General features: G+C 49.1%; 1 protein-coding gene across 1 annotated transcript in view; it reads left to right on the top strand.

The window, feature by feature from the left end:
* Positions 1-10211: 10211 nt before the first annotated feature.
* Positions 10212-17956, top strand: part of P2RX7 (purinergic receptor P2X 7) — a 100563-nt gene continuing 92818 nt past the window's right edge. The window contains exon 1 of the mRNA XM_073585961.1: positions 10212-10398. Within this exon, the coding sequence (XP_073442062.1) occupies positions 10295-10398 (104 nt within the window). The 5' untranslated portion in view covers positions 10212-10294. The remainder of the gene's footprint in view (positions 10399-17956) is intronic.

Genomic DNA, 17956 nt, shown 5'->3' on the forward strand with positions numbered 1-17956 from the left:
AAGTAGTGACGTTTTGGAATGCAGACTTTGATGGAATGGTCTGCGGGTGTCATGTCGCGTTTGAAGAGCCTCTGATGTGCCTAAACTGTTGAAACTCGCCACAAGTGACCCCATTTTGGAAACTAGACCCCCCTCGGAACTTATCTAGATGTGTGGTGAGCACTTTGAACCCCCAAGTGCTTCACAGAAGTTTATAACGCCCGGGCGTGAAAATAAAAAAATCATATTTTTTTTCCACAAAAATGATATTTTTGCCCCCATTTTTTTATTTTCCTAAGGGTAACAGGAAAAATTGGACCCCAAAAGTTCTTTTGCAATTTGTCCTGAGTAGGCTGATACCCCATATGTGGGGGTAAAACACTGTTTGAGCGCATGGCAGAGCTTGGAAGGGAACGCGCACCATTTGACTTTTTCAACGCAGAATTGGCTGGAATTGAGATCAGACGCCATGTTGCGTTTGGAGAGCACCTGATGTGCCTAAACAGTGGAAACCCCCCAATTCTAACTCCAACCCTAACCCCAACACACCCCTAATATCAGCCCTAACCATAACCCTAACCCTAGCCCTAATGGGAAAATGGAAATAAATAAAAAAAAATTTTATTTTATTATTTTTCCCTAACTAAGGGGGTAATAAAGGGGGGTTTGATTTACTATATATGGCGATTTTTATATTTGGCAGCTGTCATACGCTAAAAGACGCTTTTTATTGTAAAAATAGTTTTTGCATCACCACATTTTGAGAGCTGTAATTTTTCCGTGTTTTGACTCACCGAGTCATATGAGGCCTTATTTTTTGCGGGATGAGTTGACATTTTTATTGGTACCATTTTCAGGCACGTGACTTTTATTGTTCGCTTTTTATTCCGATTTTTGGGACGCAGAATGAACAAAAACCAGCATTACATGAATTTCTTTTGGGGGGTGCGTTTACACCGTTCTGCATGCGGTAAAATTGATAAAGCGGTTTTATTCTTCGGGTCAGTACGGTTACTGCGATACCTCATTTATGTCTTTTTTATGCTTTGGCGGTTTTATGTAATGAAAACAATTTTATATAAAAAATAATTATTTTTGCATCGCTTTAATCTGCGAGCTATAACTTTTTTATTTTTTCACTGTGATGATGCTGTGTGGCGGCTCTTTTTTTGCGGGACAAGATGACGTCTTCAGCGGTACCATGGTTATTTATATCCGTCTTTTTGATCGCGCGTTATTGCACTTTTTGTTCGGCGGTATGATAATAAAGCATTATTTTTTGCTTTGTTTTTTATTTTTTAAGGGGTTCGCTATAGGAGTTAACTAATGGGACAGTTTTATAGGGCGGGTCGCTACGGACGCGGCGATACTAAATATGTGTACTTTTATTTTTTTATTATTATTTACAAAAAATGAATTTATTAGGGAATTTTTTTTATTATTTATTTAGCGATTTTTTATAAATTATTTTTACACTTATTTTTTTTTTAACTTTATTACATTGTCCCAGGGGGGACATAACTGTCATGTGACAGATCGTCATTGAAGCAGACTTCCTCATGCCTGCGCTTTGCAGGCAGTGAGGAAGCCAGTTCCCTGCAGGCCCCCGAAGGTCCCCGTCGCCATATTGGATCCAGGGACCTGCAGGGAAGGAGGCCCCCGCAGCAGCGCTGCACATTGAGCTGCTGCGGGGGTCTCAGGGAAGCACGGAGGGAGCCCCCTCCCTCCCGATGCTTCCCTAAACCCCCGCTACACTGCGATCGTGTTTGATCGCAGTGTGCCAGGGGTTAACGTGTCGGGGGCGGTCCGTGACCTCCCCTGACACATAGTGCCGGGTGTCAGCTGTGATAATCAGCTGACATCCAGCCGCGATAAGCGGCGCTCACCCTGTGAGCGTCGATGATCACGCTAGACGTACTATACCGTCCATGGGCATAGGGGCCCGGGTTCCATGGACGGTATAGTACGTCTCATGTCAGAAAGGGGTTAAACAAATTGATTGTTAACCCCATGCAACACTTAATGTGCTGAAGGAAAAACTTCTGGGTTTTTAAATCACTGAAGCCATTAGCCTCAGCAAAACATATCCCCTCCGGCACCTTGCCAGTGACTTTGTCACAATATATACTGCACAGTAACACTTCTCCTGTCCAGAGAGACCGTACTGGGCCCCTGGATTTAAAGGGAGGCCAACATGATGGGGCTAATAGAGGGAGCTGGATAGTTACTGGGAACGATGGGGTTAATAAAGAAAAGAGGATGAGTGGGTCAGGACAGGGGAGAGGAGGGGTCAGAGGTAACGGTGAAGAGTATACAAGGGATGGCCATTTCTCTAGGATCAACCATGTTAGGTGCCCATCAGCTAGTGTTAGAATCTCCCACCCACCCTCCATATATATGGACCAGTTCTCCTATCCTGTATATATACACTGCACAGTACCACTTCTCTTATCCCGTATCAGAAGAGGGGTTTCAGGCAGGCTCGGACTGGCCCATCGGAGAACCGGTGGATTCTCTGGTGGGCCCAGGCACTGACACCTGCTGGCATTTTGGCCAGCAGCTGCCTAGGGCCCCCACTGCTCCAGGGGCCCCCAGCCAGTGGCTATGGGGCCCTGAGTCAAGGGGGCCCACCCTGTGCCACCGTAGCAGCAGCTGGAGACAGGATCCTGTCCCACTAAAGCGAAATGAATATTCACGCCTCTCCACGCCCATTTCTCTTTAATAGCGGGCAGCGTTAGCCGCAGGCTGCAGCTAGCACTGCCCGCATGTAAAGCCCCACCACACACACAGCACCGCACCACATACACACATGCAGGCACACAGACACACAGCACAGCACATCCCGGCGTCTTGCTTCCTGCCTGGCGCTTCCTTTCTGAGACAACCCAGCTGGATGACATCATCATCCAGTGCGCTGTCTCAGACAGCTGCCGGTGAGGAAGAGGCTGCCAGGATGTGCTGCTGCGTGGAGGTGAGCTGTGCAGTGTGTCTGTGTGCCTGTGTGTGTATGTGGTGCGGTGCTTTGTGTGTGAGTGTGAGAGAGTGATGCGTTGCTGTGTGTGTGTGAGACAGGGGTGGTGGGGAAGGACAATGATATTGGTGGGTGAAGGCAATGATGGAGGTGATGGGCAATGATGGCAGTGGGGGAGGCAATGATGGATGTGATGGACAATGATGGTGGGGGAGGCAATGATGGAGGCGATAGGCAATGATGGTGGGGGAGGCAATGATGGAGGTGATAGGCAATGATGGTGGGAGGAGGCAATGATGGAGGTGATGGACAATGATGGTGGTGATGGGGAGGCAATAATGGAGGTGATGGACAATGATGGCGGTGGGGGGGCAATGATGGAGGTGATGGACAATGAGGGTGGTGGGGGAGGCAATGATGGAGGTGATGGGGGAAGCAATGATGGAGGTGATGAAATGGGCAATGATGGTGGTGGGGGAGGCAATGATGGAGGTGATGAAATGGACAATGATGGTGGTGGGGGAGGAGGCAATGATTGAGGTGGTGGAATGGGCAGTGATGGGGTGGTGGGGGAGAATGATAGGGGTGGTGGGGGAGAAGGTAATGATGGAGGTGGTGATGAGGACAATGATGGGGGTGGAGAGGGCCTGCATAATACTTTATGAGGGGGCTACATTATATTCTGTGGGGGGGCTGCATTATTCTCAGGGGACTACATTATAGTCTGGGGGGCTACATCATACTATATGAGGGGGCTACAGTATACTCTATGGGGGGCTGCATTATATTGTGTGGTGGGGCTGCATTATTCTCTCAGGGGACTACATTATATTCTGGGGGCTACATATTACTTTATGAGGGGCTGCAGTATACTCTATGGGGCTGCATTATATTCTGTGGTGGGGCTGCATTATTCTCTGAGGGGACTACATTATATTCTGGGGGGCTACATATTACTATATGAGGGGGCTACAGTATACTCTATGGGGGGGCTGCATTATATTCTGTGGTGGGGCTGCATTATTCTGTCAAGGGACTACATTATATTCTGGGGGGCTACATATTACTATATGAGGGGGCTACAGTATACTCTATGTGGAGGTTGCATTATATTCTGTGGTGGGGCTGCATTACTCTCTCAGGGGACTACATTATATTCTGGAGGGCTACATCATATGAGGGGGCAGCATTATGCCCTATGAGGGGGATACAGTATAATCTATGGGGGGGCTGCATTTTATTTTGTGGTGGAGTTGCATTATACCCTATGAGGGTGCTACATTATATTCTATGGTGGAGACTGCATTATACCTTATGAGGGGGTTGCATTATATTTTGTGGGGTGCTGCATTATATTCTATGAGAGGGGGCTGCATTAGCTTTTATGAGGGGGCTACATTATTTTATGAGGGGGGCTACATTATATTCTATGAGGGATGCTATATTATATTCTATGAGGGGGCTACCCCTCTATGATTCTACCCCAACCCCTGCTACATAATTAAGACGTACACTACCTTATATTATACCCTGATATTAGCATGTTTTACCACACAATTGGTGGTCTTGTATTTACTTCTATGTAGCTACATAGTGGGCCCCAAGAATGATTTTCTCTGGTGGGCCCAAGGTGCTCCAGTCCGACCTGGTTTCAGGGCACAGTCAACTCTGGTCTGGCCCATATCAAACTGGCCCTGTGCCCCCCTTCACTAGTGAGGAGCTCTTCCCTCAGCAATGAGATTCTAGTGCAGTGCTTAGGAAATAGTAGTGCACAGGGCTGCCACTAGGAATTTCGGGGCCCCATACTGACAAAATTTTCGGGCCCCCAGGAGACTCCGCCCAGGCTCCACCCCAGCTCCGCCTCCACACCTCGTACCTTCCACAGTCCCACCTCCCGCTCTTGGAAAAACTCATCTTCTGCACCACGTCCTCACCAATCTGATTGATATTAACAGTTCCCAACAGACACCAGATCACATACATAGCCATCAGCTTTTGTTTTGGCCAAATGAATTTTTAAGCCGCCACCACGACAAGGTAGACTCTTTTGGCTGGGCCCTACACTATTTTTATTTATTTTTCTTTAAGCGAATGAGTCACATATATTTTTTTAGAATGACAATGTGGATTACCCTCCTTGTGAAGGTAATCCACATATACTCATATCAAAAAGCATCATCAAAAAACACTCATCAAAAAACACCTGCAAATGCTTCCTAAACATTTAAGGTGGTTTTACACATAGCGATATCGCTAGCAATATCGCTAAAGCATCACCGAATTGGTGACGCAGCAGCGATATCGCTAGCGATATCGCTATGTGTGATACTTACCTCCGACCGGCTCCCCCGCTGTCTGTCGTTGATCGCGCAGCTCCATCAGGATCGCCGCGTCTGACAGGTAAGTAACGACCGCTGTATCGCTGCTGCATCGCTGTGAGATCTGCCTGTGTGGCAGCTCACTAGCGACCATTTAGCGATGCACCAGCGATCCTGACCGGGTCGTATCGTTGTCAGGATCGCTGGTGCATCGCTAAATGTAAAGGGGACTTTAGAAAGGTCCCTTAGTCAGTTTCAGTAGGCTCCATGATCATGGGGAAGACTGTTGACAGATGGGCAAAAAGCAGTCATTGACACACTCCACAAGAGTGTGTCAATGACTGCTTTCTGCCTATCTGTCAACAGTCTTCCCCATGATCGTGGAGCCTACTGAAACAGACTAAGGGACCTTTTTAAATGTTTAGGAAGCATTTGCAGGTGTTTTTTGTTAAATATTCTCAATACCGACCAAGTACTGAGTGCATTTACTGAACATACATTTCAGTAGGCCAACATAGCCGATTTTAAAATCATTTTTCAAGCTGGTGTTATAAAGTATTCTAATTTACTGAGATAATGACTTTTGGGTTTTCATTGGCTGTAAGCATAATCATAAGTAACAGAAATAAACACGTGAAATAGATCACTCTGTTTGTAATGACTCTATATAATATATGAGTTTCATTTTTTGTATTGAAGAACTTAAATAAATTAACTTTTTGATGATATTCTAATTTTGTGAAAAGCATCTGTTCTAGTGCAGTGCCCTTCTTTCATCATTGAGATACTAGTGCAGTGTGTAGTAAATACTAGTGCAGTGCTCTCTCAGCGATTAGATAATAATGCAGTGTTTATGAAATACTAGTGCTTCTCTCATCAGTACTAGTACTTATCTCAGCAGTGAAAAACTAGTGCAATGCTTAGTAAACACTACTGCAGTGTTCTCTCAGCAGTGAAATAGGCAGTGCATAGGAAATACTAGTGCAGTGCTTTTCTCTCAGCAGCGAGATACTAATGCAGTGCTCTTACCTCAGCATTGAGATAGTACTGTAGTGCTTAGGAAATACTAGTGCAGTGCTCTTCCCACAGTGAGATACTAGTGCAGTGCTCTTCCCACAGTGAGATACTAGTGCAGTGCTCTTCTCTCAGCAGTGAGATACTAGTGCAGTTCTTAGAAAATACAAGTAAAAACTCTTCCCTCATCAGTGAGATAGTAGTGCAGTGCTGAGGAAATACTAATGCAGTGACCTTCCCTCAGCAGTGAGATTCTAGTGCAGTGTTGTTCTCAAAACAGTGGGATAGTAGTGCAGTGGTCTTCTTTAAGCAGTGAGATACTAGTGCAGTGCTTAGGAAATACTAGTGCAGTGCTCTTCACACAGTGAGATACTAGAGCAGTGCTCTTCTCTCAGCAGTGAGATACTAGTGCAGTGTGAAGGAAATACTAGTGAAGTGCTTTTCCCTAAGCATTGAGATAATGGTGCAGTCCTCTTCTCACAGCAGTGAGATAGTAGTGCAGTGCTTTGGAATCCTAGTGCAGTGCTCTTCTCTCAGCAGTGAGATAGTAGAGCAGTGCTTTGGAATCCTAGTGCAGTGCTCTTCTCTCAGCAGTGAGATAGTAGTGCAGTGCTCTTCCCTATGGTGCAGTACTCTTCTCTCAGCAGTGAGATAGTAGTGGAGTGCTTTGGAATCCTAGTGCAGTGCTCTTCTCTCAGCAGTGAGATAGTAGAGCAGTGCTTTGGAATCCTAGTGCAGTGCTCTTCTCCCAGCAGTGAGATAGTAGTGCAGTGCTCTTCCCTATGGTGCAGTGCTCTTCTCTCAGCAGTGAGATAGTAGAGCAGTGCTTTGGAATCCTAGTGCAGTGCTCTTCTCTCAGCAGTGAGATAGTAGTGCAGTGCTCTTCCCTATGGTGCAGTGCTCTTCTCACAGCAGTGAGATAGTAGTGCAGTGCTTTGGAATCCTAGTGCAGTGCTCTTCTCTCAGCAGTGAGATAGTAGAGCAGTGCTTTGGAATCCTAGTGCAGTGCTCTTCTCTCAGCAGTGAGATAGTAGTGCAGTGCTCTTCCCTATGGTGCAGTGCTCTTCTCTCAGCAGTGAGATAGTAGTGCAGTGCTTAGGAAATCCTAGTGCAGTGCTCTTCCCTATGGTGCAGTGCTCTTCTCTCAGCAGTGAGATAGTAGAGCAGTGCTTTGGAATCCTAGTGCAGTGCTCTTCTCTCAGCAGTGAGACAGTAGAGCAGTGCTTTGGAATCCTAGTGCAGTGCTCTTCTCTCAGCAGTGAGATAGTAGTGCAGTGCTCTTCCCTATGGTGCAGTGCTCTTCTCTCAGCAGTGAGATAGTAGTGCAGTGCTTAGGAAATCCTAGTGCAGTGCTCTTCCCTATGGTGCAGTGCTCTTCTCTCAGCAGTGAGATAGTAGAGCAGTGCTTTGGAATCCTAGTGCAGTGCTCTTCTCTCAGCAGTGAGATAGTAGAGCAGTGCTTTGGAATCCTAGTGCAGTGCTCTTCTCTCAGCAGTGAGATAGTAGTGCAGTGCTCTTCCCTATGGTGCAGTGCTCTTCTCTCAGCAGTGAGATAGTAGTGCAGTGCTTAGGAAATCCTAGTGCAGTGCTCTTCCCTATGGTGCAGTGCTCTTCTCTCAGCAGTGAGATAGTAGAGCAGTGCTTTGGAATCCTAGTGCAGTGCTCTTCTCTCAGCAGTGAGATAGTAGTGCAGTGCTCTTCCCTATGGTGCAGTGCTCTTCTCTCAGCAGTGAGATAGTAGTGCAGTGCTTGGGAAATCCTAGTGCAGTGCTCTTCCCTATGGTGCAGTGCTCTTCTCTCAGCAGTGAGATAGTAGAGCAGTGCTTTGGAATCCTAGTGCAGTGCTCTTCTCTCAGCAGTGAGATAGTAGTGCAGTGCTTAGGAAATCCTAGTGCAGTGCTCTTCCCTATGGTGCAGTGCTCTTCTCTCAGCAGTGAGATAGTAGAGCAGTGCTTTGGAATCCTAGTGCAGTGCTCTTCTCTCAGCAGTGAGATAGTAGTGCAGTGCTTAGGAAATCCTAGTGCAGTGCTCTTTCCTATGGTGCAGTGCTCTTCTCTCAGCAGTGAGATAGTAGTGCAGTGCTTAGGAAATCCTAGTGCAGTGCTCTTCCCTATGGTGCAGTGCTCTTCTCTCAGCAGTGAGATAGTAGTGCAGTGCTTAGGAAACCCTAGTGCAGTGCTCTTCCCTATGGTGCAGTGCTCTTCTCTCAGCAGTGAGATAGTAGTGCAGTGCTTAGGAAATCCTAGTGCAGTGCTCTTCCCTATGGTGCAGTGCTCTTCTCTCAGCAGTGAGATAGTAGTGCAGTGCTTAGGAAATCCTAGTGCAGTGCTCTTCCCTATGGTGCAGTGCTCTTCTCACAGCAGTGAGATAGTAGTGCAGTGCTTAGGAAATCCTAGTGCAGTGCTCTTCTCTCAGCAGTGAGATAGTAGTGCAGTGCTCTTCCCTATGGTGCAGTGCTCTTCTCTCAGCAGTGAGATAGTAGTGCAGTGCTTGGGAAATCCTAGTGCAGTGCTCTTCCCTATGGTGCAGTGCTCTTCTCTCAGCAGTGAGATAGTAGAGCAGTGCTTTGGAATCCTAGTGCAGTGCTCTTCTCTCAGCAGTGAGATAGTAGAGCAGTGCTTTGGAATCCTAGTGCAGTGCTCTTCTCTCAGCAGTGAGATAGTAGTGCAGTGCTTAGGAAATCCTAGTGTAGTGCTCTTCCCTATGGTGCAGTGCTCTTCTCACAGCAGTGAGATAGTAGTGCAGTGCTTAGGAAATCCTAGTGCAGTGCTCTTCTCTCAGCAGTGAGATAGTAGTGCAGTGCTCTTCCCTATGGTGCAGTGCTCTTCTCTCAGCAGTGAGATAGTAGTGCAGTGCTTGGGAAATCCTAGTGCAGTGCTCTTCCCTATGGTGCAGTGCTCTTCTCTCAGCAGTGAGATAGTAGTGCAGTGCTTAGGAAATCCTAGTGCAGTGCTCTTCCCTATGGTGCAGTGCTCTTCTCTCAGCAGTGAGATAGTAGTGCAGTGCTTAGGAAATCCTAGTGCAGTGCTCTTCCCTATGGTGCAGTGCTCTTCTCACAGCAGTGAGATAGTAGTGCAGTGCTTAGGAAATCCTAGTGCAGTGCTCTTCTCTCAGCAGTGAGATAGTAGTGCAGTGCTCTTCCCTATGGTGCAGTGCTCTTCTCTCAGCAGTGAGATAGTAGTGCAGTGCTTGGGAAATCCTAGTGCAGTGCTCTTCCCTATGGTGCAGTGCTCTTCTCTCAGCAGTGAGATAGTAGAGCAGTGCTTTGGAATCCTAGTGCAGTGCTCTTCTCTCAGCAGTGAGATAGTAGAGCAGTGCTTTGGAATCCTAGTGCAGTGCTCTTCTCTCAGCAGTGAGATAGTAGTGCAGTGCTTAGGAAATCCTAGTGTAGTGCTCTTCCCTATGGTGCAGTGCTCTTCTCACAGCAGTGAGATAGTAGTGCAGTGCTTAGGAAATCCTAGTGCAGTGCTCTTCTCTCAGCAGTGAGATAGTAGTGCAGTGCTCTTCCCTATGGTGCAGTGCTCTTCTCTCAGCAGTGAGATAGTAGTGCAGTGCTTGGGAAATCCTAGTGCAGTGCTCTTCCCTATGGTGCAGTGCTCTTCTCTCAGCAGTGAGATAGTAGAGCAGTGCTTTGGAATCCTAGTGCAGTGCTCTTCTCTCAGCAGTGAGATAGTAGTGCAGTGCTTAGGAAATCCTAGTGCAGTGCTCTTCCCTATGGTGCAGTGCTCTTCTCTCAGCAGTGAGATAGTAGTGCAGTGCTTAGGAAATCCTAGTGCAGTGCTCTTCCCTATGGTGCAGTGCTCTTCTCTCAGCAGTGAGATAGTAGTGCAGTGCTTAGGAAATCCTAGTGCAGTGCTCTTCCCTATGGTGCAGTGCTCTTCTCTCAGCAGTAGGGAATCCCCGCGTCGTGCTCTTCCCTCAGCAGTGAGGGCGGCCGTGACGTGTCCCTCCGAGTCCTGTTGCTTTCCTTCTCAGCGCCTTGGCTCAGAGCCGCAGTGGAGCCGCCGGAGTGATGTCGCTCTGTGAGTACAGCACGGATCAGGAGCTCCGGATTAGGAGTGCCCCTCTGGGGACACTGAAGTGGGTGATCTCTGCCGGAGTGCTCCTGTACTTGTGGTGAGTAGTGCAGGCGCGCCGGGGCCATTACTGATGTGGGCTGACATCATGACTAGTTGTCGGTGTGTCTGTAGATCGGAGCTTTCTACCCGGCAACAATGCCGCAGCAGCAGGCAGTAATGACATTGTGTCACTTTATGGGCTTCTGTAATGATCTGCCAGCCGGAGCTGTTTATTCGGGCGAGGCTGCCCGGATTTCTTCCCGCTGCCTGTCTCGTGCTGTGTGGTATCTGGTACAGTAGCACTGATTGTCTTTTTTCATAGATTACAGCCAGTAATGAGCGAATCACACATCAGAGCAGCTACAATCATCAGTTACTATGCATTGCTAATGGTTGAATTGTTAGAAAGTGATTGGCTGTTTTGGGCTCTGATGGCAACTTTTCATTGTGGCATGTGAGGCACATGGAGCATAGAGTCACAATGATGGCACCATTGCTAAGGGGGGTCATCCCAGGGTTGTGTTTGCCACAGACACCTAGGGGTGGGTAAGGTAGGCAGAATTTACATACAATCTAAACAAAGGTCAGACAATAGCTTTAAAGGGGTTGTCCCACAAACAAAGCAGGGGCACATTTATAACATTATGTCAGCACAGGAACTTTTTTTAACACATGTCACGGTGACACATATTTTTAATCCAAGATCTATTGATTAAAGTGCACTTTGTTTACGTGAAAACCCCTTTAAAAAGAGGGAGGATGGTTTATCTAGCTAGAGGATGTCCTTATGCTACTGATTTCTTCCGGGCTCCGGGGGGAGATCTATGTCGGTCCCAGAGTTATAAACAGCTGTTTACACATTAAGAAAACCATGGATTTCTGTGGAATAAGACATCAGATCACAGCTATCAAGGTATCATTTTATTCAACTTCCTATGACCTGCATGCCCAATATGTAATTCATTTTTTAATAATACAGTGGAAATCCGCTGCAGCTCTTATGAAGCTGCTGTCCTCCAGCTGCACCTTGGCCGAGCTCTAGTTGCCCACTGAACGTTATGTGGGAGCACAGCCTGAGTTACTTTTTTACATTTCAACTAATGGACCCTAGGTTCTCAGTTCAAACCTAGGTGTGGTAGCATCAAAAGGAATCTGATGACTAAAGAGATTCTATTGACAAACAACTTTGTACCAATAGAATTTTACTCCTCTCTATCCATTGAGGGCTCACTGTAGGTTCACAATGTGCCTGTTCTACTTCCTAGGAATCCGGATTCAGTATAGAGACAGGCAGGGCCGGACTGGGACTAAAATTCAGCCCTGGCATTTGAAGTTACACAGGGCCACTAGTCACATGGTAACTATATAATATCTTTGTACACTTGTAGTTTACAAGAAGTGAGAGGAGATTAACACGACTATATAACATGTAGTCAGAGCTGTGACCAGTATTTCAGCTCAGTCCTATTTATTGCTTTTAGGTACAGTACTCCTCCCAAATCTCTGTACCCTTTTGTATGCATGATTACAGAATTCCTGGCAGAACTGCTCTCTATTGGGCAACCAGACCCCCTGGTCATAGCCGCCCCTATCATACCTCCCAACTTTTGAAGAAGGGAAAGCTGCACAAAGACTGCACGCCCAGCCACACCCATTTCACAACTAGTCACACCCATGTCCACACCTAATCGCACCCATTTAGCACTGCTGATCACACTGACTGGTACTGAGGGCACAGTGGCTGGCATTATGGGCACACTGACTGGCACTAAGGAAGAGAGAAAACAGAGAGAGAGAGAAAAAAGAAAACAGAGAGAGCGAGAAAGAAAGGGGAAAGAAAGAAAGAAAGAAAGAAAGAACAGTGAGAGACAAAGAAAGAACAGTGAGAGACAGAGAAAGAACAGAGAGAGAAAGAAAGAGGGGAAAGAAAGAAAGAACAGTGAGAGACAGAGAAAGAAAGAGGGGAAAGAAAGAACAGAGAGAGACAGAGAAAGGAAGTAAAGAAAAGAAAGAAAACAGAGAGAAAGAGAGGAAAGAAAAAGAAAGAAAGAGGGGAAATAAAGAACAGAGAGAGAGAGGAAAGAAAACGAAAGAAAGAGGGGAAGAAAGAACAGAGAGAGAAAAAAGAAAGAACAGAGAGAGAAAGAAATAACAGAGAGACAGAGAAAGAACAGAGAGAGAAAGAAAGTAAAGAAAAGAAAGAAAGAACAGAGAGAAAGAGAGGAAAGAAAAAGAAAGAAAGGGGAAGAAAGAACAGAGAGAGAAAAAAGAAAGATTAGAGAGAGAAAGAAAGAACAGAGAGAGAAAGAAAGAACAGAGAGAGAAAGAAAATGAGGGAAAGACAGAACAGAGAATGAAAGAACAGAGAAAGAAAGAAAAAGAGAGAAAGAAATAAAGAAAGATTCTACAAAGATACTATAGCAGCCCGGCTCCCATTGTAGTGCCCACCTGAGCCTCCCGGTGCAGGACCTATCATGATCCGCTCACATGGCCGGCATCCCCGATTCCAAGGCGATCCTGCTGTCTGCGCTGTCGGAGGAGGACACGGTGATGGATCTGAAGCATTCCTGGTTCCGTCACAATCTCCTCAAGAAATTATCTCATTTCCCATCAGCTTCCAGCATATCACTTCAGGTGGAACGTCATGTGTGTGTTTTAAAATGCTCCTCGGGGCTCCGCTGTGTACTCCTGTGTCCGTGGGAAAAACCCGCTTTGTACACATATGGCTCCACTTCATACACACACGGCTCCACTCCGACCACCTCGTACACGCGTGGCTCCTCTCCGTACACCTCATACACGCGCGTCTCCTCTCCGTACACCTCGTACACATGTGGCTCCTCTCCGTACACGCGTGGCTCCGCTCCGTACACCTCGTACACACACAGCTCCTCTCCGTACACCTCGTACACACAAAGCTCCTCTCCGTACACCTCATACACACGGCTCCGCTCCGTACACCTCGTACACACGGCTCCTCTCCGTACACCTCGTACACACGCGGCTCCGCTCCGTACACCTCGTACACACGGCTCCGCTCCGTACACCTCGTACACACGGCTCCGCACACCTCGTACACACGCCTCCGCTCCGCACACCTCGTACACACGGCTCCGCTCCGTACACCTCGTACACACGGCTCCGCTCCGTACACCCCGTACACACGCGGCTCCGCTCCGTACACCTCGTACACACGCGGCTCTGCTCCATACACCTCGTACACACGGCTCCGCTCCGTACACCCCGTACACACGCGGCTCCGCTCCGTACACCTCGTACACACGGCTCCGCTCCGTACACCTCGTACACACGCGGCTCCTCTCCGTACACCTCGTACACACACGGCTCCGCTCCGTACACCTCGTACACACACGGCTCCGCTCCATACACCTCGTACACACATGGCTCCGCTCCGCACACCTCATACACACACGGCTCCTCTCCGTACACCTCGTACACACTGCTCCGCTCCGTACACCTCGTACACACACGGCTCCGCTCCGTACACCTCTTACACACACGGCTCCGCTCCGTACACCTCGTACACACGGCTCCGCTCCGTACACCTCGTACACACGGCTCCTCTCCGTACACCTCGTACACACACGGCTCCACTCCGTACACCTCGTACACCCACGGCTCCGCTCCGTACACCTCGAACACACGGCTCCGCTCCATACACCTCATACACACGCGGCTCCGCTCCGTACACCTCATACACACACGGCTCCGCTCCGTACACCTCATACACACACGGCTCCTCTCCGTACACCTCGTACACACACGGCTCCTCTCCGTACACCTTGTACACACACGGCTCCGCTCCGTACACCTCGTACACACACGGCTCCGCTCCGTACACCTCGTACCGACACCTCGTACACCCACGGCTCCGCTCCGTACACCTCATACACACACGGCTCCTCTCCGTACACCTCGTACACACTGCTCCGCTCCGTACACCTCGTACACACACGGCTCCGCTCCGTACACCTCGTACACACACGGCTCCGCTCCGTACACCTCATACACACACAGCTCTGCTACATCCACACTGTAAATCCTGACCCCACACATACTTACCTCAACCAGCACCATGACAACAGCAAAGCAGAGTCTTGCAGACGGTAGAGGCAAGGCTGAGCGCACAGGACCTGTGATGAGGTCACAGGAGGGGCGGAGTCAGGGGTGACATGATCGGGGGTCTGGACAAAGGCTCCTGATCATGTGACCCCCTGACTCCTCACCTCCTGTGACCTAATCACAGGTCCTGCGAACAGAGCGAGCAGGCAAGCGAGTGCGACACTGTGAGTGGGGGTGGGGGCGGGTCTCATGCTACGTCGAGGATGGGGTGTGTGTGGGGGGGCGTGGCGTCTTATCTCCCTGCAGTGCGGGAGGAACTTGAAACAATCACTGCCATGCCCGCAGAGGGCCGGCGGCAGGAGCCACAGTGGCCGCAGCAGCTGGCAAGCGGCCAGATGATCGGCGGCCCACGTGACAGCGGCCCAGCAGGAAAATGCCCGGTTGGTTATATTGCCAATCCGGGCCTGGAGACAGGTGACATGTGATGGGCATATTGTTGATTTGTAGTTCTCTACAGAGTGGGCCATTTATATGGATACACCTACATAAAATAGGAATGGTTGGTGATATCAACTTATTGTTTTCTTGTTTGTGGCACATTAGTATATGGGAGTGGGAAAACTTTTCAAGATGGGTGGTGACCATGGCGGCCATTTTGAAGTCAAATATTTTGGATCCATCTTTGTAAATGGCCCACCAAGGTCTATTCTTATAAATGGCCCACCCTGTAGATCTCCTAGAAAAGAGAGCAGGTATTTGCTGTGTTTAGAATGTGTAATCAGTACCAACAGACTGTAGTTGTATAAAAATGAAAGCTGAGTCCTTTGTTTTTAGGATCATAGAATGGTAGAGTTGCAAGGGACCGCCTGGGTCATCTGGTTCAACCCGCTAATGCTGGCATACAACCGGGCACTGGCATGAGCTCTCAGCAGATATGTGCAGTTGTTGTGTCCTTTTTCCATCTAGTAATTGCTTTGGGGATAAAGTAACCAGGGCCGGCGTTAGGGGCAGGCAAACTAGGCAGCTGCCTAAGGCTCCCACTAGATGCCAATACAGTTGAAAACAATGATGGAGGAGAGAGCATCACGTGACTCTCCCATCATCCCCCTCTGTCTCTGATGCAGTGGGTGCGATGACATCATCATGCATTACGGTGTGTCGGGCAGTGGAGCTGCAGAGGTGAGCAGATGTGATACAGCAGGGAACGAGAAGAGGTGAGTATTTTGTTTATTAATGGGGGCTGCATTGCATTCTATGGCGGCTGCATTACATTCTATGGGGGCTGCATTACATTTTATGGGGACTGCATAACATTCTATGGGGCTGACTGCATTACATTTTATGGGTGCTGCATTACTGTGACGGTTTCTGGAGTGGACCCTCTGGGTCGTGGCACCCACCCACCTAGGGCGACTTGCCTAGTGAGGACCACCCCCTATACAGGGAGTGTCAGGGGCAAGCCCAAGGGGGTGAGCCACCACGACTCCTGGGACCAGATGGCCAGCTCACGGAAGACACGGGTGTGAGTGTCTAGTAGCAGGGAATGTGCAGGGTACAAGCGAGTGCAAAGCGTGGTCACAGGGTTTCGTCAGGTACAAGACAGTGCAAGACATATTCACAAGGACACGGCGGTTACGAAGCAAAGCAGGTCCAAGGCATGGTGCGTGCTAAGTGGCACACCAGGGTCCAAGGTACACGGCATGGTGCGTGCTAGGAGGCACCCTAGGGTTCGAGGTATGGTCCTGCGCGTGCTAGGAGGCACACCAGGGTCCAAGGGATGGTGCGTGTTAGGAGACACGCCAGGGTTCAAGGTTCAAGGCATGGTGCATGTTAGGAGACACGCCAGGGTCCAAGGCATGGTGCGTGTTAGGAGACACACCAGGGTTCAAGGTTCAATGCATGGTGCGTGCTAGGAGACACACCAGGATCCAAGGTTCAAGACATGGTGCGTGTTTAGGAGACACACCAGGGTCCAAGGTTCAAGGCATGGTGCGTGCTAAGAGACACACCAGGGTTCAAGGTTCAAGGCATGGTGCATGTTTAAGAGACACACCAGGGTCCAAGGTTCAAGGCATGGTGCATGTTAGGAGACACGCCAGGGTTCAAGGTTCAAGGCAGGATGCGTGTTAGGAGACACGCCAGGGTCCAAGGTTCAAGGCATGGTGTGTGCTAGGAGACACGCCAAGGTCCAAGGTTCAAGGCATGGTGCGTGCTAGGAGACATGCCAGGGTTCAAGGCAAGGTCCTGCGCGTGCTAGGAGGCACGTCAGGGTTCAAAGCAAGGGCCTGCGCGTGCTAGGAGGCACGCCAGGGTTCAAGGCAAGGTCCTGCACGAGCTAGGAGGCACACCAGGGTTCAAGGCATGGACAGGACAAGAACCAGGAGGAAAGGCAGGACATGTGCTAAAGAAGCACGACAGATCAGAGTACAAGAATAAAGCTCAAGGCAGAGTACAGGCACTGAGCACGGTACAGTGCACGAAGCAGAGTACAGGCACGAGGCACATGGCAGGGTACGGTACAGAGCACAAGGCGGAGTACAGAGCTAAAGCACATGCTAGACAGCATGGCGAAACATAGTACAGAAACAGGGCTTGTGCAAGAGAGCTCAACAAGGAAGAGTATAGGAAAGCAGAGCTTGTGCTAAAGGAGCACGATGGAGCAGAGTAAAGGAAAGACAGTTCATGTGCTAAGGAGCACGGCTGGACATGTACCAGAAGGATAGACAGGACATGAGCTAGGAAGCATGGCGGAGCAGAAAGCAGAGCTTGTGCTAAAGGAGCACAATAGGGCAGAGTGCAGGGGCACTGAATACAGTGAGCGATCGAGCAAAGGCCATGCAGGCCTAGCAGGGAAGCACAAAACGATATTCAGGCTCATCCCATAGGAAGAGGCGGCCTGATATAGGGCATGAACACTTGGACTTCCGGGTCAGGTCCTCTAGGACCATAGAGAGGACATCTGGGTCAGGTCCTCTAGGACCATAGAGAGGACTTCCGGGTCTGGTCCTCCAGGACCATAGAGAGGATTTCTGGATCAGGTCCTCCAGGACCATAGAGAAGATTTCCGGATCAGCACCATAGAGAGGACTACTGGGTCATTTCCTCCAGGCCCATAGAGAGGACGTCCAGGTCAGGTCCTCCAGGATCATAGAGAGGATTTCTGGGTCAGGTTCTCCAGGACCAAAGAGAGGACTTCTGGGTCAGGCTGCACATGTACCAGGAGGAAATAGAGGACATGTGCTAGGAAGCATGGCGGAGCGGAAAGCAGAGCTTGTGCTAAAGGAGCACAATAGGGCAGAGTGCAGGGGTACTGAATACAGTGAGCGATCGAGCAAAGGCCATGCAGGCCTAGCAGGGAAGCACAAAACGATATTCAGGTTCCTCCCATAGGAAGAGGCGGCCTGATATAGGGCATGAACACTTGGACTTCCAGGTCAGGTCCTCCAGGACCATAGAGAGGACCTCCAGGTTTGGTCCTCCAGCATCATAGTGAGGACTTCCGAGTCAGGTCCTCCAGGACCACAGAGAGGAAT

Source organism: Dendrobates tinctorius, unplaced genomic scaffold, assembly GCF_039654945.1.
Source record: "Dendrobates tinctorius isolate UK_male_01 unplaced genomic scaffold, ASM3965494v1 ptg000090l, whole genome shotgun sequence".
NCBI classification, from domain to species: domain Eukaryota; kingdom Metazoa; phylum Chordata; class Amphibia; order Anura; family Dendrobatidae; genus Dendrobates; species Dendrobates tinctorius.